At 44.0% G+C, this 22,687-nt stretch overlaps 1 protein-coding gene across 1 annotated transcript in view; it reads right to left on the reverse strand.

Annotated features, from left to right (window-relative positions):
- Positions 1-2,267: 2,267 nt before the first annotated feature.
- The window catches only part of LOC115556984 (NACHT, LRR and PYD domains-containing protein 3-like), a 28,822-nt gene continuing 8,402 nt past the window's right edge, over positions 2,268-22,687 (reverse strand). The window contains exons 4-10 of the mRNA XM_030374467.1: positions 18,209-18,484; positions 13,078-14,887; positions 8,459-8,632; positions 6,874-7,047; positions 4,229-4,402; positions 4,008-4,054; positions 2,268-2,939 (exon numbers count right to left, since the gene is read on the reverse strand). Of these exons, the coding sequence (XP_030230327.1) occupies positions 2,389-2,939; positions 4,008-4,054; positions 4,229-4,402; positions 6,874-7,047; positions 8,459-8,632; positions 13,078-14,887; positions 18,209-18,484 (3,206 nt within the window). The 3' untranslated portion in view covers positions 2,268-2,388. The remainder of the gene's footprint in view (positions 2,940-4,007; positions 4,055-4,228; positions 4,403-6,873; positions 7,048-8,458; positions 8,633-13,077; positions 14,888-18,208; positions 18,485-22,687) is intronic.

Here is a 22,687-nt window from a genome sequence, read left to right on the forward strand (position 1 = left end):
ATTGACGACCATTATTTAAAAATTGGCATCATAGCTCCTCAGCTGTTGTTGATTGACCTGACCCACTTTTGAGCCACTTGTCTCTAAATGCCTGTCTTTAAACACCGGTAACGATCTGGTTGTTAAGGACGCTGGACTACTTCTTCCCGGAACCAATTCCTGGAGCCACATTCGGCCGCGAATGTGTATTGACATTTGAATGGAGAGGCGAAGAAGAGAAACTGCGTTCCTCCTCAGAGCGTCCCTCTGAATACTAGACCCCGAATATAAGACAAACCGACTTTTTCGGACCTATTTCGAGGGGAAAAAATGACGTCTTATATTTGGACCAATACGATAATCATCGGCTGAACACACGAGAACATTCAGTTGGATCCACTGAGTTTTTTATTGCAATTATGCTTCATTAACAAATAAGACAGAAAAATAGTCCCGTACATGTACACAATAAACACCAGCACTAAAACAATAGAAGCAGCAGACTTTCATCAACAGGTGTGCACGTATCTTAAATAGCTGAACATGTTCTTCGGCCGCTTGGTTTTCAACAAAAGCGGCCGAATTTTAACGTTTTGTGCCTTAATGAATTCTACCGCTGTCGTACATTTGAACTCTGTCTAACACATTTCTTCAACTGAACAAGATTCAGTTTAAAGTAATTTACAACATGCAACATTATCCCACAGACCTCTTGGTTATTAAGAATAAAATACAAAATCTGCTTTAAATCAGGTTGTAAATCAGGATTATGACAAAAATTATATCAGAGTCCTGATGACCAAACTGGTGACGTCCGAAAATATTCAAAGAATACCATCAATAGGTATTTAATATACAATTACAATAATGAATGTGCTTATCTAACTATGGGAGATCTAACAAGTCTTTTCATTGTTTATCATGTTATACATTAAAGAAGAGAGAGAGAGAGAGAGAGAGAGAGAGAGAGAGAGAGAGAGAGAGAGAGAGAGAGAGAGAGAGAGAGAGAGAGAGACTATGGGCCCTATTTTAACGGTCTGAAACGCAAGTGGGAAGCGCAAAGTGCAAGTAGCTTTGTGGGCGGTTCTACGGCGCTATCGCTATTTTACAGGCGGATAAATGACACTTGCGTCGCGGCGCAAGTGTCAAAAGGGTTGGTCTGAAGCAGCCTAGTTACCCGTAGGTGTGGTTTGGGCGTAATGTCCAACAAACCAATGAGAGTGCCAGCTCCGATCCCCTTTAAGAGCCATGAGCGCATTTGAATCGGACGAGTTGATATTTTGACAGCGCGTCTGCATGCAGTCTCCGATGAGACAGATGCACATGAATTTCAAACTGCAAATGGCTCAGTTAATTGCCAAATAATATGGCTTAATTCACACATGGAATAAGGGGTTTTCTTCCACAACTTCAGAAATACTGAGTCCTCAAATAAATTTCGGCAAAGAAAACGCATATGATATAACATATGATATGCGGTAACTGTGGTTCTATTTAATGATATACGCAATACATTATAAACATTGTTTCTTATCAGTATTGTATGCTATCCTAATATGCATGTGTCCCCGCGGTAATAGACATTGCCATTGATTGTATTATACGTTACGTGTTTAGTTTGCGTGTGTTTAAACAGAGCACACACGCGCGCCCGCATTCATTCATTCTTTTTAACACTCACTCGCGGTAAAACAATGTTTTTCACGATCAAATACTCATCAATCCTAAAAGTTATGGGCATGTAGGACCTACACGATGTCTGTGTCAAGAAAATATGTGTTTGCTGTACGGTGTTTGCAGATGCATTGATTTAAAAGTGCAACTTATTACCGCTGCATCAGCTGTTCTTTCCCAAATAATTTACCAAGAATGTGCGGCTAGGTAGATGGGAGAAGCAAAGTGTATGCGCGAGGTGCCCAAGCAATCCGTATGCATCGCATGCGCATGTATGCATGCGCCCTTAAAATAGCCTCTGAACAACGCGCCACTGACTTTAAACCAGGTATTTCCCGGTCAGTAGCTCAATGGTATTCAGAAACGGCAGAATACCGTTTGCGCCCGAACACGCCTCCTCCTTCCGCCGAACCGCCCCTTGGGGCGCATGATCAATCCCTAATTTACCGGCGAGTGGCGGTGGTGGGAAAAGAACGCTCTGCGCCAGTTGTAAACTAGCAACGACACATGCGCCAGTGACTAAGTCACTTCCGCCGGATGCAAGATAGGGCCCTAAGTGTGTGTGCGTATGTGTTTTTTTTATGTGTGTGTGAACGTGTACGTGTGTGTGTGAGTGTGTGTGTGTGTGTGTGTATGTGTATGCGTGTGTTTGTGTGTGTGCCGGTGCGTGTGCCGGGGCGGCACACGCACCGGCACACACACTGAGTCTGAGGCCCGCGCGGCCGTTTTTTTTTTCTACAACCGAAATAGAGTCGCTGACCTCCCCCGCCCTACCTCCACCCCCAGGAGGAGGTCCTCCTGGGTGAAGGAGGACCAGAAGGTGTGGAGGTGTGTCAGTGTGTCTGAGGACCCTCCTCCACCTGGGGACACTCTGTAGAAGGACAGAGAGCCAGCAGGCCGGTCCAGATACACTCCTACTCTGGTGGAGCCAGCGGGGCGGAGACGGAGGGCTGTCTCTCTACCGTTGTACCAGGCAGAGTAACCATCATCATAACTATAAAGACTCCAGGACTTGTTGTTCCATCCAAGCAGGCTGTCAGCACCAATTCCTCTCCTTGTGATTCCTCTGTATGTCACTCCTATAACAACATCTCCTTCCCACTGTACATCCCAGTAACAGCGGCCAGTCAGAGCCTCTCTACCCAACACCTGGGGCAGGGAGTCAAATCTGTCTGGGTGATCCGGATAAGACTGGACCTCTCCAACCCACGTCACCTTCCTGTTGTCCTCAGACAGAGAGAGTCGTCTGTGGGCCGTGTTGGGGTCCAGTGTGAGGTCACAGGCATCTGAGGGAGAAGCAGACATGATGAGCTGCTGGACCGCTCTTCATCCTCATCATCATCATCATCATCACTAGTACTGTTCTCCTGCGCTCTGTGTACATATACATAGATATGAACACATACATTCATATACATATGTACACATACACATACATAGATACACACACCTCAACAATGACGTTATGAAAACATCAACAACAATATTATGAATACATCAACAACAAACATCTCTCCTTGGATCCAGGCTGCTCTTCTTCTTTTTATTCTCTTTCTTTTTGTGATCGCTCTCTCTTCTTCTTCAGTCCCCTCCCCATCAGCCCCCCCCCCCTCCTCAGCCCCCTCCCCCTCACCAACCCCCCTCATCCCCCTCCCTCTCATCCCCCCCTCAGCTCCGTCACCCCCCCTTCCCCTCCCCTCAGCCCGGTAAGCCCCCCTCCCCCTCCCCCTCACCCCTAGTCCTCACCCTCAGCCCCCCTCAGCCGGTCACCCCCCCTCCCCCTCAGCCCCTTCACCCCCCCACCCCCACACTCCTCCCCCCTCAGCCCGGTCCCCCCCCACCCCACCCCACCCCCTCACCCCTAGTCCTCCCCCTCAGCCCCTTCACCCCCCCCCACCCCACCCCCTCACCCCTAGTCCTCCCCCTCAGCCCCTTCACCCCCCACCCCACCCCACCCCCCACCCCCTCACCCCTAGTCCTCCCCCTCAGCCCCTTCACCCCCCCCGTACCCCCCCACCTTCAACCCTAGTCCTCCCCCTAAGCCCCTTCACCCCCCCACCCCCACACTCCTCCCCCTCAGCCCGGTCCCCCCCCCACCCCATCCCTCCCCCTCACCCCTAGTCCTCCCCCTCAGCCCCTTCACCCCCCCTCCCCCCCCCTCACCCCTAGTCCTCCCTCCCGGTTTTATACAAGCAGATTTAACTGTGATGGTGGACAGTATTAATATACGTAAGATACATGATGTCAGCCATCATCTTCATTCACAGTAGGATGTGACCTCACTTCCTGCTGTGTGGGTGGACTTTCCATCTCAATAGTGAGTGTGTGATTTGATGACTCAAACAGACACTTACACTTCTTTAGAGCTGGTTTCAGCCTCCACACTCCACCGTGCTCCACACTGGGGAGGAATCAAAGTGAAAGCAGCATGTTGAAACATTCACCTTCATCATCTGCCGTCTCATAACGTTCTACAGAACATGACTGACTGCTGCCTTTTTAAACCACTTCATCTAGCAGCGGCATGAATCCTTGTAGGAGACTTTGTCCCTGAGTGGTGATGTCCTCTCCATACCTGAGAGTGTCCAGTCTCCAGCGTGGATCCTCCAGTCCAGCAGAGAGCAGCGCAGCTCCAGATTCTCCTGGGTGATTGTAGCTCAGGTCCAGCTCTCTCAGATGAGAGGGGTTGGAGCTCAGAGCTGAGGCCAGAGAAGCACAGCCTTCCTGTGTGACCAGGCAGCCAGACAACCTGCACACACACACACACACACACACACACACACACACACACACACACACACACACACACACAACCACACACACACACACACACACCAGTGACGGACTGGACGGTCTGGCATTCGGGCAGATGCCAGAGGAGCCGCGGCCTCTCGTGGGCCGGTTGGGCCGGCCAATCACGGGGCGGCATGCTTGTCAGGTTCGTGCGGCCGATTCGTCGCAACGTGGCCCCATATTATCTCTCGGCACACTATCAAGCATCTATAGTGTTAAAAGATTCAAATAAGCCATTTGTCTCTAAACCCCTATTCATGCTATATAATAGGAAACTAATCAGTTTTTATACCAGATCTGATCTGTCTATATACTACAGTCATGGTTGCCCTTAATATTTACATCGGTCTACATTATTTTGTAGCCTTATCTAATCAGATGTTTAAAAAGTGCATTGTTTGAAATTTAAATACAACAAATCTGCCTGTATTTTTAATTGTATTATTGGTTTACAAAAGTTCTATGACTTCTGGGAATTTCAAAACCGAATCGGACCGCGTCTGCCTAGGGGGTTGTTGGAAGTTGAAAGTTGGAAGATACCAGAGTCTGCTGAGGTTACTATGAGTATGAACTATGAATCGAGGAATTAAGCGACAGAAGGGAGGAGCGGAGAAAAAGAGAGCGAAATCCAGGAAATTACTGTTGGCTGACAGTGAAAAATCCGCAGCTTCAGCTAGTAGCACCAGCGCTAGCACTAATGTTCAAGACACTGAAAAAACAGACCAGGGGTAGGGAGTAAAACAGGAGGACAGTGAGGAACAGTGAGGACAGTCAGTCTTTATGCATATTAAAGTTAGATAGTTCATCACCAATGGGGCCACAAAAGTGCGGGTTATTTCCGTGCATGTGAAGTTATATCTGTGTGTTGCGGGCACGCGCGTGCGTGCGCGTCCCTGTGTGGGCCGCTGGTGGGTGAAAATGCCAGGGCCGTTTTTTAATCCCAGTCCGTCACTGACACACAGTGAGAATTATTACTTTTCTAGAGGTAAATCTGTTCAATGTCCTCTGGTTTGGAACTTGTGGTGGAAGTGTTTGACCATTGAGTGAAACTGACCTGAGAGTTTCCAGTGTACAGTGTGGACTCCCCAGTCCAGCAGAGAGCAGCTTCTTCACTCCTGAATCCTGCAGATCATTGGTACTCACGTCCAGCTCTCTCAGATTAGAGGAGTTGGAGCTGAGAACTGAGGCCAGAGCTTCACAGCATCTCTCTGACAGATGACAGCCTTTCAAACTTCACACACAATAAACAGAACACGTTGGAAACTGTGATTAATGTTGTATTTGAAATTTGATATCAGACATGTGTTATTAGTTTAGCTAAATGTTAATACAGTAGATCTTCAAAATATAGAACGGGTCCCCCTGAAAGACCCAGTTCTAAGAATAATCTATTATTCTACTTTACGAAAGAACCTTAATTTCCAGCTTCCAGATTATGAATAGAATAGGAATATAGTAAAACAAACACCTTAAATCATCATTAAAAAACTGAATCCAAGGTACACCTTTTACTGTCATGGCAACACAAATAGAGTGAGATTGAGGTCTTGTCTTTGATAAAATGAGCGGTAATGGCGCTGCGATGCACGCAGACTGCCAAGGTTTAGTTCAGTACTGAGTTCAAGCGCGGCTGTATTGCAGCGCCGGCCCCTGAAGACACTCTGCTTTAATCAGAAAACTAAAACACTGGTTTGTACTTTGTGCAAAGTTTAATTTAAATGTCACCGCAGCACTAGAGCTATTCAAGAGCATGTAAAGAAATGCACTATTGTGGACGACCAAGAGAAGAAAATAAATCCTAAATGGAGTATTTTATCCAATCAGCAGCCGGTTATTGTTAGTAGGTATTTGATTGAGGAGGAGGAGGAGGCGGATGAAGAGTTGGTTGGTGAGGAAAGCGATGTTGCGGCGCTGGTGGTAAAAACAGAAACAGGCCCCCTATGAGAGATAACGTTAATTTGTAAAGTGGGAGGTCCCGGAGCGCAGAGGGGGGGTGGATCCAAGAACTCAAAACGGGGGTTGGTAACGGTAAAACAAAAGCACAAGCAGCAATTATCCATCAGAGTATTAAATTACGAGGATCAAAGGATTGCTGGGTGCGCGCCGCGGTGCACCGGCTAAGACATGCACACTGCCGTGCACGGACAGTAATGTGCACGCCGCGGTGCACGGACCGCAAGGTGCGCGCCATAGCTTGTATTTTGGGTTAAACTGCGTTTCTGTGATGTTGTGGATTAGAAAATAATCCCATTACTTTACCGTTAATATCAATCTAAATTGATCAACTGTCAAATATGGACCTTGTTAAAACTCGAACGTGAGAATTTACTGGGGCACAGCAGATCAATACTGGGGCACAGCAGATCAATACTGGTCCTCTGATGTAGAAATTGTGGTGGAACTGTTTGACCATTGAGTGAAACTGACCTGAGAGTTTCCAGTGTACAGTGTGGACTCCCCAGTCCAGCAGAGAGCAGCTTCACTCCTGAATCCTGCAGATCATTGGTACTCAGGTCCAGCTCTCTCAGACTAGAGGAGTTGGAGCTGAGAACTGAGGCCAGAGCTTCACAGCATCTCTCTGACAGACCACAGCCATTGAGGCTGCACACACAATAAATATAATACGTTAGGAACTGTGATTCATTTTGCATTTGAAATGTTTTATTAGTTAACCTAAATGTCAATACACTAGATCTTTAAAATATGTCTAATTTAGATTTCAGGTAACTGAAGATTCAGCAAACTCCAGAAAATGTCCATAAAAATACTCAGTTCAAAGAAGAAAAAAATATTTAAATTTACTCTAAAGTCCACCTTACTGTCTGACTACATGATTATGAATAGAATAGGAATATAATAAAACAAACACCTTACAAACTGAATCCAAGGTACACCTTTAACTGTCATGGCAACACAAATAGAGTGAGATTGAGGTCTTGTGTTTGATAAGATGAGTGGTAATGGCGCTGCGATGCACGCAAACTGCCAAGGTTTAGTTCAGTACTGAATTAAAGCGCGGCTGTATTGCAGCGCCGGCTTGATCGCTCTATTGGGAAACACGACCCACTAAAGTTCCCCTGAAGACACTCTGCTTTAATCAGAAAACTAAAACACTGGTTTGTGCGTTGTGCAAAGTTTCATTTAAATGTCACCGCAGCACTAGAGCTATTCAAGAGCATGTAAAGAAATGCACTATTCTGGACTACTAAGAGAAGAAAATAAATCCTAATTGGAGTATTTTATCCAATCAGCAGCCGGTTTTTGTTATTAGGTATTTGATTGAGGAGGAGGAGGAGGAGGAGGAGGAGGAGGAGGAGGAGGAGGAGGAGGAGGAGGAAGAGTTGGTTGGTGAGGAAAGCGATGTCGCGGCGCTGGTGGTAAAAACAGAAACAGACCCCCTATCAGAGATAACGTTAATTTGTAAAGAGGGAGGTCCCGGAGCGCAGAGGGGGGGTGGATCCAGTGACTCAAAACGGGGATTGATAACGGTATACACTGCCTACGTAGCTTCTCTGACTAAAAAAACCTAAACAACGCTGTGTGTACATCAGGGCAATGTTTAATCTAATTACAGAACATTTAACACCATACTGCACAGGTGGGAAATGTGAAAAAAAAGAATACGCAGCAACAATCGTTTTCACAAACAGCATTTATCCATCAGACTATTTAATGAACCAGGATCAATAGATTACTGCGTGTGCACCGCGGTGCACCGGCTACGACATGCACACTGCCGTGCACAACAGTAATGTGCACGCCGCAGTCTAAGGACCCGGACCGCAAGGTGCGCGCCTCAGTTTGTATTTTGGGTTAAACTGCGTTGCTTTGACGTTGTGGATTTGAAAATAATCCATTATTTTACCGTTAATATTATTCTAAATTAATCCACTGCCAAATATGGACCTTGTTAAAACTCGAACGTGAGATTTTACTTGGGCACAGCAGATCAATACTGGTCCTCTGATGTGGAAATTGTGGCGTAACTGTTTGACCATTGAGTAAAACTGACCTGAGAGTTTCCAGTGTGCAGTGTGGACTCCCCAGTCCAGCAGAGAGCAGCTTCACTCCTGAATCCTGCAGATCATTGGTACTCAGGTCCAGCTCTCTCAGACTAGAGGAGTTGGAGCTGAGAACTGAGGCCAGAGCTTCACAGCATCTCTCTGACAGCTGACAGCCTTTCAAACTTCGCACACAATAAACAGAACAAGTTAGAAACTGTGATTAATATTGTATTTGAAATTTGATATTAGACATGTGTTATTAGTTTAACTAAATGTTAATACAGTAGATCTTCAACATATAGAAAAGGTCCTACTGGGGCGCAGCAGATCAATACTGGGGCACAGCAGCTCAATACTGGTCCTCTGATGTGGAAATTGTGGTGGAACTGTTTGACCATTGAGTGAAACTGACCTGAGAGTTTCCAGTGTACAGTGTGGACTCCCCAGACCAGCAGAGAGCAGCTTCACTCCTGAATCCTTCAGATCATTGGTACTCAGGTCCAGTTCTCTCAGACTAGAGGAGTTGGAGCTGAGAACTGAGGCCAGAGCTTCACAGCATTCTCCTGACAGATGACAGCCATTGAGGCTGCACACACAAAAAATAGAACACGTTAGGAACTTTGATTCATTTTGCATTTGAAATTTGCTATTAGAAATGTTTTATTAGCTAAATGTCAATACAGTAGATCTTCAAAATATGAATAATTTAGAATTCAGATAACTAAAGATTCAGCAAACTCCATAAAATGTCCATAAAATATTATTTAACTTTACTCTAAAGTCCACCTTTATGTCTGAGTACACGATTATGAATAGAATAGGAATACAACAAAATAAACACCTTATACCATCATTAACAAACTGAATCCAAGGTACACCTTTTACTGTCATGGCAACACAAATAGCAACATGGTCTCACAGGAATCCGTGAAATGACTACGGTCGGACGCTTAACTCGAAATCCGTGGCCACATCACGGAAACACGCCGATATCCGTGTGTGAGCCACGGAATAACAGTGTCATTTACTTGCATTGGAGCAAATTCCGTGGCCACATCACGGACAATTGAAGTGATTCCGTCAGACCACCACGGATTTTGAGTTAAGCCCCCGCTGTGGTCAAATGTGGCACACGCACATATTGAAACGGGAGCACACACACAGATTGAAACGGGAATCTGTGTGTGTGCCACGGAATATCATTGTCATTTACTTGCATTGGAGCAACTTCCGTGGACACAACAAGGACAATTTAAGTGTTTCAGTGAGACCACCCCGGGTTTTGAGTTAAGCCCCCGTGGTCGACTCGCTTGTTGAAACGGGGATCCGTGTGTGAGCCACGGAACATCAGCGTCATTAACACTTGCATTGGAGCGAATTCCGTGGCCACATCACGGAAATCTGCGTGTTTCCGTGATGTGTCCACGGATTTCGAGTTATTCGTCCGTAGTCATTTCACGGATTCCTGTGAGACCAGGTTGACAAATAGAGTGAGATTGAGGTCTTGTGTTTGATAAGATGAGTGGTAATGGCGCTGTGATGCACGCAGGCTGCCAAGGTTTAGTTCAGTGCTGGGTTAAATAGCGGCTGTATTGCAGCAGAAGCTTGATCGCTCCAATGGGAAACACAAGCCACTTAAGTTCCCCTGAAGACACTCTGCTTTAATCAGAAAACTAGAAAAACACGTTTGAACTTTGTGCAAAGTTACGTTGAATTTCACCGCAGCACTAGTGTATTCAACAGCATGTAAAGAAATGCACTATTCATGATGACCCAGAGAAGAAAATAAATCCTAATTAGAGGTGTGTGTGCACGTGCGTGTGTGTTCTTACCTGTGCGTGTGTCAATGGCGGAGCCGTTATGTGTATGGGCAAGTGTCGCTGTAGTGTGTGCGTGTGTGTGCTTCTGTGTATTTGTCGCTGCCTTTGTCTTGACATGGGGTGTGTGCGCATGTGTGTGTGTCTGTGTGCGTGTGTGTGTGTTTGTGTCTGTGCGTTTCCGTGTATGGTCGTGCGCATGTGCGTGTGTGTGGTGTGTGTATGCGGTGTGTATGTGCGTGTTAGCAGTATATGTATATGTTTGCGCGTGCTGTATGTGTGTGCGTGTACGTGCGTGCGTGCGTGCGTGTGTGTGTGCTGCAGGCTTCTTGGCACATGCGCACATGAGTAACTTCGAGTAACTGGTGCGACTGGCCTTCTATTATAGTAGTAAGATAGTAGCCAGTAGAAAATGTGTCTTGACTACCGAAACGACATAATTTACATATTTATTTAGACTTGTTAACATTCTGGAGGCAAATCTGTTCGGTGTCCTCTGATGTGGTACTAGTGGTGTAAATGTTTGACCATTGAGTCAAACTGACCTTAGAGTTTCCATAGTACAGTGTGGACTCCTCAGTCCAGCAGAGAGCAGCTTCACTCCTGAATCCTGCAGATCATTGGTACTCAGGTCCAGCTCTCTCAGACCAGAGGAGGTGGAGCCGAGAACTGAGGCCAGAGCTTCACAGCATCTCTCTGACAGACCACAGCCATTCAGCCTAAACATACAATAGACAATACACATAAAGAACTGTGATTAAGGGCGCACTCACCCTAGGCCATAAGTCTGTTTTACACCTGTACCGTGCTCAAGTCTAGATTGTTTGGCTAGTGTGAGCACGCCAACCGTACTCAAGTCCACTTCAATTCTGTGGCATGAGCACACTTGGGAGAGGTGTGCTCAGGAGTTGTTTAAACTTGAATTTTCTGCTCACGGGGCCGAGCAGCGTCTTCTCGTCTGCCTCCACCGGGTCAAAGGGCACTATAGAAGCGCGATAAATCTGCGTAATTTTTTTTATGCGTGATTAATTAATCAAAATGAACGCGTTCATTTGACAGCCCTAGTTTAAATATCATTTAGCTGGGCGATCTCTAGTTAGAATAAAGTAGTCTCTTCCCTCTCTCTCCTTTTTCCCGCTCACTCGTGACCTCTCACCCTTCCCCCAGAAGACCCTGAAGTCTATTTCTCAACGCATCCTGTTGGTTAAACCCAACGGGCCAATTGCCCTGTCAGTTAGCATTGCTGCGCTTTAAAACCGTACTCCTTAAAACAGAGGTTTTGGAGTTTAACACGCAGCTGGGCACGAGGTTGAATGTGATTGCTGTGTAACGACTCGTACAGGATCAGCTGATTCCTAGTTGACTCGGTTTAAACTGCTTGGAAACCGGAAGTGCTCTGATTTCTAGTATACTTAATGGTGGATGTATTTTGTGCTATAATTACCAACAAAAACTTAATTGGACTGTAAAGTGAACTTTAATATAATCAAACTATAATAAATAAAAAATGCTAATAATCTTTACATATATTATGAAATAGTCTAGGCTACTTTTTGTGTATCTGAGCCTGGAATCTGCCCTCACCTACGTCAATCAATTACTTGTCATTATTTTCTCTTGGTGTGTGTATGCAAACGTGATTACTTAATTAATTGAAGACAAACTAATAGGCCTATGCGAGTAATTAGGGTAATGTCACGCCTATAAATTCTCGGAGAAGGAGAGTTAGGATCATATCGATGAAGATGTCGCGGATAGAGAACTACAACGAGGAGCAAAAATTGTATTTGCTGCACTGCATTCGAGGTGTTGTGGACACGGTGGAAAATCCAAGGAAAGACACCCCCACCACACTCTGAAGAAAGGCTGTTTGGGATAATCTGTCATACACATTCAACTGTAGATTTCCAAGCAGACGACCGAGCAGCCCGGCACATTTAAGAAAACCTATGGAAGCGCTTGAAAGTAGAAGCGCGTAAAGCTCTTGCTGAGCAGCGCGACCAAGACCTGAAGGCTGAAGGCCTATCTGGTGTAATAAGTGTAAATGTATCATACCTATTAATAATAATTCATAAAACTAATTCTGTGTGTGTGTTGGTTATGTTGAGCCTTGTTTCATCCTGCAAACTGGTTTAGTCTCCTCTAAAACCACGTCAGTTTCGAAATTAGACTAACACCCACAAAATACGCCCTCTAGTGTCTGATGGGAATTTCTCTGAAGACACAGCAATGGAGATCAAGGTAAAATGCAGCGGCAGGTTAAACCACAAGTACATGTTACACAGCAATGGTGTTTAAGACGTCACGTGATTTTTTGAGTTTAAAACCGTGTTAAACTCTAAGAAGTGGCTAAGCTAGCGACGGTGCAATTGCCCCAACGCGTCCATGTAAGCAAACGTACTGAACAAGGTCCAAATAATTAATTAATAATGAATGTATATTTGTATTTAATTTATCCTTATCAATAAAAACGTATTCATACTCCTAGCTAGATATTTGAATAAAGATGTATTTAACTATTTTTTTTGTTTGTTAATTATGGGCTTTCCTTATTTATTATTTCAAAATAAATAGACCTTTTGAATTTGACTTTTCAACCTGGTTACAAAGAAATGTGTGTATTGCGATACAAAAAAAGCATGTTATTATAATTTGAATATTCTACTATGAGGTATATTGGGTTGTTTGTATTATAATAAATGATATTAGCGAACCTACAGAGATGTTTTATATATTATTATAACGTTTATATTCTAGCATTGGGTATATTGTGTTGTGTCTATTGTAATACATGTTATTAGTGAACCTACAGAGATGTTTTGGAGGCTTTGAACACTGGCAGCAGCCTCTGAAGTCCCTCCTCTGAAGCAGAGTATTTTTTCAGGTCAAACACGTCCAGCTCCTCTTCTGATGTCAGTAGGATGAAGACCAGAGTTGACCACTGAGCAGGAGAGAGAGATTCTTTGGAGAGTCTTCCTGATGTCAGGTACTGTTGAATCTCCGCCACTAGAGAACGGTCGTTTAGCTCATTCAGACAGTGGAACAGATTGATGCTTTTCTCTGTAGAGAGATCTCCACCTATCTTCTTCTTAATGTAAGAGCCCATTTTCTTACTGGTCTCTGAGCTACTTACTGTCTTTCCCAGCAGACATTTTAGGACAATCTGATTGGTCTCCAGAGAGAGGCCCAGGAGGAAGCGGAGGAACAAGTCCAGGCGTCCGTCCTCCCTCTGTAAGGCCTTGTCCACAGCACTCTGATAGAGTTTGACATTTCCTTTGTTTCTAGAAAAAATAGACCACAGGAATTGTGGTTGTCCTGAGAGCAGATTGACCCCAGTGTCGATGAATGACATAAAGACATAAAGGGCAGCCAGAAACTCCTGGATGCTCAGGTGGACAAAGCAGAACACATTGTCCTGGTACAGCCCACCCTCCTCTTTAAAGATCTGGGTGAACACTCCTGAGTACACTGCGGCTGCTCCGATATCGATGTCACACTCTGCCAGGTCTGCCTCGTAGAAGATCAGGTGGCCTTTCTCCAGCTGGTTAAAAGCCAGTTTTCCCAGAGAAACAATGATCTCCCTGCTCTCTGGACTCCAGTGTTGATCTGTTTCAGCTCTCCCATGATACTTCCTGTCCCCCTGCATGGACTGAACCCTCAGGAAGTGGCTGTACATCTGAGTAATGGTCTTGGGCATCTCTTCTCCTAGCTGGGATGTTTTGAAGAAGTTGTCCAGAACTATAGCAGTGATCCAACAGAAGACTGGGATGTGACACATGATGTGGAGGCTTCGTGATTTCTTTATGTGGGCGATGATTGTTTTGGCCAGTGTCTCCTCTGTGAATCTCTTCCTGAAGTACTCCTCTTTCTGTGGGTCGGTGAACCCTCTCACCTCTGTCACCACGTCAACACACTCAGCAGGGATCCTATTGGCTGCCGCAGGGCGTGTGGTTATCCATATGCAAGCAGAGGTAAGCAGGTTGCCCCTGATGAGGTTTGTCAGCAGCACATCCACCGAGGTGACCTCTGTGACATCAGTACAGATCGGGTTTCTCCGGAAGTCCAGAGGAAGTCGGCACTCATCCAGACCATCAAAGATGAAGACAACCTGGAACAGGTCATATTTACAGATTCCTGCTTCTTTGGTCTCATTAAAGAAGTGATGAAGAAGTTCCACCAAGCTAAACTTTTTCTCTTCTAGTAAATTCAGCTCTCTGAAAGTGAAGTAAAATGTGAAGTGTATGTCCTGATTGGCCTTGTCTTCAGCCCAATCCAGAGTGAACTTATGTGTTAAGACGGTTTTACCAATGCCGGCCACTCCAGTTGTCATAATTGTCCTTGGTTTTATCATTGGTTTATCTTGTCCAGGTAACTGGTTAAAGATGTCCTCACATCTGATGGGTGTTTCCTCTATGGCTGGTTTACTAGAAGCTGTTTCAATCAGTCTGACCTCATGCTCCTGGTTGACCTCTCCACTGCCTCTCTTTGTGATGAAGATCTCTGTGTAGAACTCATTCAGAGGTGTTGAATGTCCTGCTTTAGCGATTCCCTCAAACACACACCTGAACTTCTTCTGCAAATTAGACTTTATTTTATGTTGGCACTGGACCGCAGCAGATCCTAAATGCGAAAAAAAAACAGAAGACATCAGTTAGTGGATGGTGATCAGTGGAAACAGAGGAAACAGGTCAATATTTCCCTTAAATTATAAACTTCAGGATATTTAGTGGCTTCAACTTGTGGTCTTGGTCTTGACAAGGACTGCATGTTGCTGATTCAAAATCTTCAAGACTATTTTGTTATTTCCACAGCAATATGATTGGTCGAATGATATCAATACTGATAGTGAATCAGTGGAAAGTAACTTACTATGCTGATATAACAAGATAGTGCTCCATCTCTTCCACTGAGTTTTTCTGCTGTTGGTATGCTGTACAATGTAAAGGTGTCATTGCATCGTTTTTTTTATTAATTTTTAGTAGGTGCTCCTGTTTCACGCTGTTCTAGGGTGGAGGAGGTGGGCGGGGAGGAACGCCAGGATTTCGGCTCTGAATATTCATGACATCCAAATGTCTTGCCTCTGACAGGCTAACAGCACTGTCCGTCACAGAAATACAAACAATTAAACTACCAGAGAGAATCAAAGAGAGGGAGAAGGAGAGAGAGAGAGACAGAGAGAGCGACACGGAAAGATCCCTTGACCAAGAAAGCAGAGTTGAGGAAGAAATGGTTGGATTGGACATTCATTCACCGTGAGCGCGGCCCGGGAACGCCGTCACGACTCCCGTCGTGCACCGATCCCGCGGGCACCGCAGTGACCAGTAATATATATCTGGATCAAACTATTTAACATGATACCCCCACCATAACACTACATATCTGGATCAAACCATTTAACCTGACACCCCACACTAACCCTACATATCTGGATCAAACCATTTAACCTGACACCCCACACTAACCCTACATATCTGGATCAAACCATTTAACCTGACACCCCACACTAACCCTACATATCTGGATCAAACCATTTAACCTGATACCCACATTGACCCTACATATCTGGATCAAACCAATTAACCTGATACTCACATTTACCCTACATATCTGCATCAAACCATTTAATCTGATATACGACAATTCGGCTGTTAAGTCGTGACGTAACATCCTTTTAAAATAAAACTTCTGGGTACAACTGTTCCGTCGAACATCAAAACAAACAACAATGGCTGAACCTGTGAACCTTTTTACAATAACTTCTTTCTTCAGTGAGACACCTGAAAGAGTAAAGAAAGGGTTGAATTTGTTTCACTCCAACAGAGTGGTCAGTGTAGCTGTTTTGCCTGGGGGAGTTATCAAGGGTAGCGTCCAGGCATCACAGAAAAATAAAGTTTACGAGGTTGAGGTGAGTTGGAAGTTAGCCGTTGAAATCTAGGCTAGTTGACATCTAAGTTAACGTTAAAGATGATACGTTATTCCATGTTCTGAATTAAGTAATACTCTACAACAGTACAGGACTGGTAAAACATTGAACTTAATTGTAGATGAAACTAAAGATATACAGGTCATATTTTGTAATGTAAGTGATGTTAGGCAAGTTGACATAAATCTGCCAGCCCCTAGTATTGTTAGGCTAACGTTAGTATCTTTGAGATGAGTTAGTGTGAGGAGCGAATTGTGTTCAATATAGGTTCATGTTGAGGGACAGACAGTGAAGTACAGCAGCTGCCAGTGCCCAATCGGTCAGGACAAGTGCCACCATATGGCGGCAGTGCTCATATGGGTTGACAAAAATGTTTGAAAGGGTGTTACGTCACGCTTAACAGCTGGATAACCCTCCATCTCTGGATCAAACCATTTAACCTGATACCTCCACCATAACCCTACATATCTGGATCAAACCATTTAACCTGATACCTCCACTATAACCCTGCATAGCTGGATCAAACCATTTAACCTGATACCCAACACTATCCCTACACATGTGGATCAAACCGTTTAACCTTATACCACCACTTTAACCCTACATATCTGGATCAAACCATTCAACCTGATACCTCCACCATAACCCTACATATCTGGATCAAACCATTTAAAGCTGATTTCAGCCCACAGCAAACTCTCGCCATTCAACTTGCGCCCTGAGAGGCGTGTCGGCGAAAAGCAGAGGTGTGTTCTGGTGCAAATGATACATCGTGCTATCTTAGAGATCGATAAAGCAGTTGCGCAACTGACCGAAAAAAATCATATCTAACAATTAAATAATGAATTAAAGCTGCAAGCAGCATTTTACCGGTGCCAAGCCTAAAGCAGACCAATAAGACCCTGTCAGACTATTAAGACCCTAATAGACCATTAAGACCCTGACGCAGACCAAGAAGACCCTGTCAGACCATTAAGACTTTGACGCAGACCATTAAGACCCTGACAAACATTAATTTTGTTTGCATACAGTTGACCACGCTGGAATAGCATCAGCTTGGATCTGTTGATGGGCAAACAAAATTACATGACCGTACGTCAAAAGGCTGAGGAGTTATGATTCTTTAAAGTTCAGATAATATGTCCGTCTAAAGTCTACATTTTCAGTTGATTGATATAGCTCCCCCTATCGCCTGATCTGGGTACAATCTGGAGAGTTTGCATTTTCAATTGTTTTACAGCTCCAAATTGCCCGACATGGATACAATTTGGAGGGGTTCATCTTGACCCATGTGCCTTTGACTACACCAAGGTTGATGAGCATTGGTTTACGTTAACCTTGCCTTTTGGCTTTGAGTTAATTTTGGACGATTTCCAGCCTCCGGCGGCCAGGTTGTTTTGTCTATCATTATTTTACTCTGGCAGTTTGTTCCCCAACAGCCACTAGGTTGGTCCCACTCAAATCAAACATTCCTTCTATGAACTGTGGTGATTTTAGTCACAGGCCACGCCCTTTTCGATGCCACGCCCTAATTGAAAATATGTTGACTCTCTGGTTCAGAATTTGATTCTGAAAAACTTTTGTGGTTGACTCAAGATCATAGGAGTCCATTTGATGTTGATTTTTTTTTTTAAACCACACCCTTTTTAGAAGTCAATGGCTCCTGGGCGCTTTAGTTTTTTTATTGCACAGACTTCGCTTAATGTCAGATTGAAGACATTGGTCCATAGATGATAGGTGCTAAAGTTTTATTTTCTAAGTTAAAAAACCTAGAATCCTTAAGGATTTTAGTTCAAGGTTCTTGAGGCATATTTGTTCACCAAGAGGATATGCATGCGTTAACAAACTACCCCTATCTCTCAAAAAAGTAAGTCGTATTCCACACAAATGCAATCCCGAGTGGATGATAATGAATCACTGGATCCCAGTGGATTAAAGGACAAAGAAGCTCCCCTCTTGTTAAAACAAAGTTGGCAGAGAGCGTTTCTTTAAAAAGTAGATTCATGGTAACAACTCACCCACACCAAGAGGAGAAGAGATCAGACCCAGGGTGGAGCATAAGTGTTCGTCCCTCTTCTTCATACTATCAATCATCGCCTGACTTGCTCTCTCCCCTTTACCGATCACCATGTCGATCAGACAACGTGCTTGGTCTGCTTTGGTCCTCTCGGCCATCACGTAGTCCTTTTCCTCAGAACTGAACACCTTCTGCTGCCAAAGGTCATCCAGGAGACCTTTTATAACTGGTTCTGAAACTCCCTTCACAAATTCAGAACGGATCCTTTGAAGCTCCCCTGGAAGAGAAATCAAAAGGCAATATGAAATGACAATGAGCAAACACGATAGTTGATTCATTAAACTCGTCTTTACTGGGGTAAAGATGAAACCGTTTGTTGCACCAACTTGTTCACTCGCAACATAAAAAAAATCCTTAAAACGAACAACCTTGATAGTTCATTCAAATCTTGTTTTTAATTTAGATCAATTATTCAACTTGAGGTCACGTGACCACAAGGTGTGGCACGGTAACTTCCTCTGCAAGTGATAGACCTTAACACCTTTATTGTTGCTCTAAATATTTGCAAACACACTTCAAAGTAACGGAAAAGGTGCCTAAAATAAGGACGCGTTCATGTCAGGTGTTGGAAATCGCAAAGAGAGTAGGCAAACTGTACAGCAGTGTGATACCAGTTGGCGAGCTACCAAACAAATCATGGCAGACATAGACACACCAGGCTGGGCTGTCCACCTGATCACGGAGGTCACTGGCATTAGAGAATCGTTTAAACAAAGTTTTGATGAACAGAACAAATAGATCAACGGACTGAAAAAAGAAACACGGGCCACCTTAAGCAGAGTTAATAATGTGGAGAAGCGCATCAGCGCTGTAGAGGATCAGACGGCCGGAGAGATCACAACTTTAAACTACATGACAAAAGAAATATATTTATTGAAAAACAAATTAACCAAATTCGAAGCTCACAGTAAAATAAACAACATGGTGTTGGTTGGACCTGAGGAGGGGGCGGAAGCTGGCGATCCAGACAAGATGGTCAAGGGCATTCTGAGATATATTTTGGACTTAAAAGTTGATGACAGGTTCCCAGGAGTCTCTGTCCCCGCCCCTCCCCATCCGAACTTCCTCGCCCTTACCTGATGCGGATGCTTAGGTGGAATGACAGACAGGCTATTCTGAAAGCAGCGCGTAAGAAGAAGGAGCTGAGCTGGAGAGGAAGACGCCTCCAAGCATTTCAGGATCAAGAAGAAACGGCAGAAAACTGACCTACGATATGTCCTGTTGTATCCTTTAAGGCTGATTGTCACCATCGAAGGGAATAAGCATTGTTGGGAAAGTTCACTTTCTACGTGAACTAGTTCAAAGTTCAGTTCAAAATTTTTAAACTTAACTAGTTCAGTTAAACGTTCATAATTTTAAATTTTGAACTAAGTTCACAGTTCCAAAAAATTAACTAGTAATCGTTCTTTTTTTCAATATGTTGCTGTGAGCTATTGGTTTCTTCTGGTATTTTGTAAATCCCATATATTTCTGTTGGAAGACTCATTGCTCGTTGGCCGGAAACGGAAGGGGGGGGGGTGGGGTTCACATTTTGTTGTAGTATTTTTGCTCGGTTCCATCACTACTGTTGAGACGGAGAACCGAGCGAAATGACTACAACCAAACATAAACAGCCCCCCTTTCTGTTTCCGGCCAACAAGCAATGATTCTAGAAGGTATTCTAGTCTGCTGAGCTAAGAGCTAGGGAGCTAACGTTATGGATTGTTCATATTTATAATTCGAAATTCGTCTCAGCCTGTATACCACAGAAACCCCATACCGTGTTGTCTGATTACAGTTTAATTCATTTTCCACAATTTAACAGCTCTTGTTTGAAGAATAATCACCGCGCCATTTGTTTCAATGGGAATCGCGACGGTCTATTCTTTCAACATAAAGTGAACATATTTATAATTTGAAATTCGTCCCAGCCTTTATACGACAGATACTATAGGGTCACTCTATAGCATATAACCACGTTTTCTGATTACAGTTTAATGTAACAGTAAGCTGACAAGTCCGCAACTGCAAATTAACCACAAGGAGATTACCATGGCAACCGGTCAAACAATACGGCGTTCTGCACGCGCAAGGAGCGCATCCACCGTGTTGATATACAAATAACCCCGATATTGAACGAAGTTAAACCAAGTGAGCGTGCCGTTCACAGAGACCGGAATGAACGGGTTCACAGTAACGTTCATCAGGCAGTAATACAGTACGTTCAGTCCACGTTCGCCAAAAATATGAACGAGTTCATGAACTATCGTTCAATGAAGGCGTTCAGTCACAACACTGGGAATAACCACATCTACGATAACCCCACAAACGCAGCCAACGACCTGAGTAGCGGACTTCCTCCTAATTTTTGTTAACGTCCGCTGAGAGATGAGGTACGATTACATCAGCAAAATTTAGGCTCAACTTTGAATACCTTTCAACAGCCATTCTGTTAAGTTAAAGGTTGGGTATGGAATTCTCTTTTTTGGCCATTTTTGCAAAATTACTTGAAATCCTTATCATAACCCACTTACAGATACTGAGTTAGAAGTACTGACTCCAGCCAATGATTTCCAGAACCACCGAGTGGCATTGGACAGTAAGTACGTTAATCAAACGGTCGTGCTGCACTCCCCCCCCCCCCCCCCCCCCCCCCCCCCCCCGCTCCCCGCGCGACCCCTTCGTGCACGTACTCAAAGCTCGTGACCCAGAGCAAGCTTCTGTTTGTTGTTATCCTGCGGTAGCTATTGGAGCTAGCTAACTAGCTAATCAACATTTGGAACTAGCACCATGGTACTAGAAGACAACCCTAAACTCCAACCTAGCTAGCCTGGCTCGCTCAGGCGCATGATTGCGTGTCCATGTACTTGGAATGGGTGGAGTCAGAGTCAGCGTTGGAGGAGAGGGGGTAGGACCATTTGAGTTGTGTAATTTCAAAATCTGCTGGGCTTTCGCAAATCCCACACCCAACCTTTAAGAAAGAGATGGGTCGGTCAGGTTTTTTCAGCACCGGGTACAGGGGCCTCTAGAGGTGTCCGTACTTTAATAGCTAAACGCTTATCTTTTAGGTTAACCCAAGAAATAGTGGACAAAGATGGTAGATATATTATTATATTGGGTTTCTTACACAACATAAAGTGCACTTTGGTGAATGTTTACGCTCCTAATATAGGGCAGGCCAAATTTCTTTCTAGACTAAAAGTGATTTTGTCTCAATTTTCTGCTGATCCGATTTTTATTGGGGGAGACTTTAACCTGGTTAGCGATCCTGCAGTAGATAGATCTAGCCCCCCACTCCCATCTGATAGGACTCTTTCGGTAGCATTTAGAGAATTAAAAAAATCTTTGGCAATGTCTGAAATATGGCGTGTAGTGAACCCTTGTGTGCCGGAATAAACATTCCATAACTCATACTCAAGGATTGATTAATTACTTTTATCTCAGAATATAGTAGAAAATGTGATTGACCGCAAAATACACAATATTATTATTTCAGACCTCGCCCCTCTGTCTGTCCTCCTCTCTCTTTCCCAAAACAACCATACAAATAAACAGTGGAGATTTAGCAACTCTTTACTCAAGGATGAAGAATTTGTGTCCATGTGAAAAGAGTAAACAAAAGAGTTAATTCTGATCAATCTAACTTCAGTGCCCTCAATACAATTAGTATGAGAAGCATTTAAGGCTACCTGTAGAGGATGGATTATTAGCTATGCCACAGCCAAAAAGAAAAGAATGGTGATGAAGAAAAACTGTTTAATTTTAGAGACTAAGACTTCAGAATCACAGCATATGCGGGATCCTAAGAATATACAATTTAAAAATAAAATGATGATCTGTAAGGCAGAATTACAATCAATCATACATGAGGAGACAGCATTTTGCACTGTTTAGACTTCGTCGTAAATACTTTGAAATTGGTGACAAAGCAGGCAAAATGTTAGCCTTAAGGTTAAAACAATTACAAAATCGGCATTCAATTTCACATGTAAGTAAAAGCACTGGTAAAGTAATTTACGAACAAACACAAATCATTACAGCGTTCAGAGAATATTATTCCAAACTTTATCAGAGAGAAGGTTCCATAGACGAGAAAAATATGGAATCTTTCTTTCATGATATCTCCCTTTCAACTTTAAAAGAAGAGGAGACAGAAAGTTTAGAGGCTCCTGTTACAGAAAGGGAAATATTCTCAGCATTGAAAGCTTTCCCATCTGGGAAAGCACCAGGCAATGATGGCTTTACCATAGAGCTTTATAAATGCCTCCAACATAACGTATCTCCACTTCTTACTTTACTATTCAACAATATATTAACTAACCACTCAATGCCACCGTCTATGTGCCAAGCAACTATCTCGCTGTTACCTAAGCCCGGTAAGGATCTTTCTCAAATGACCAATTACTGCCCTAAACGTATGCTAAATAACGATTATAAGCTG

Source organism: Gadus morhua, chromosome 13 (assembly GCF_902167405.1).
Source record: "Gadus morhua chromosome 13, gadMor3.0, whole genome shotgun sequence".
NCBI lineage: Eukaryota > Metazoa > Chordata > Actinopteri > Gadiformes > Gadidae > Gadus > Gadus morhua.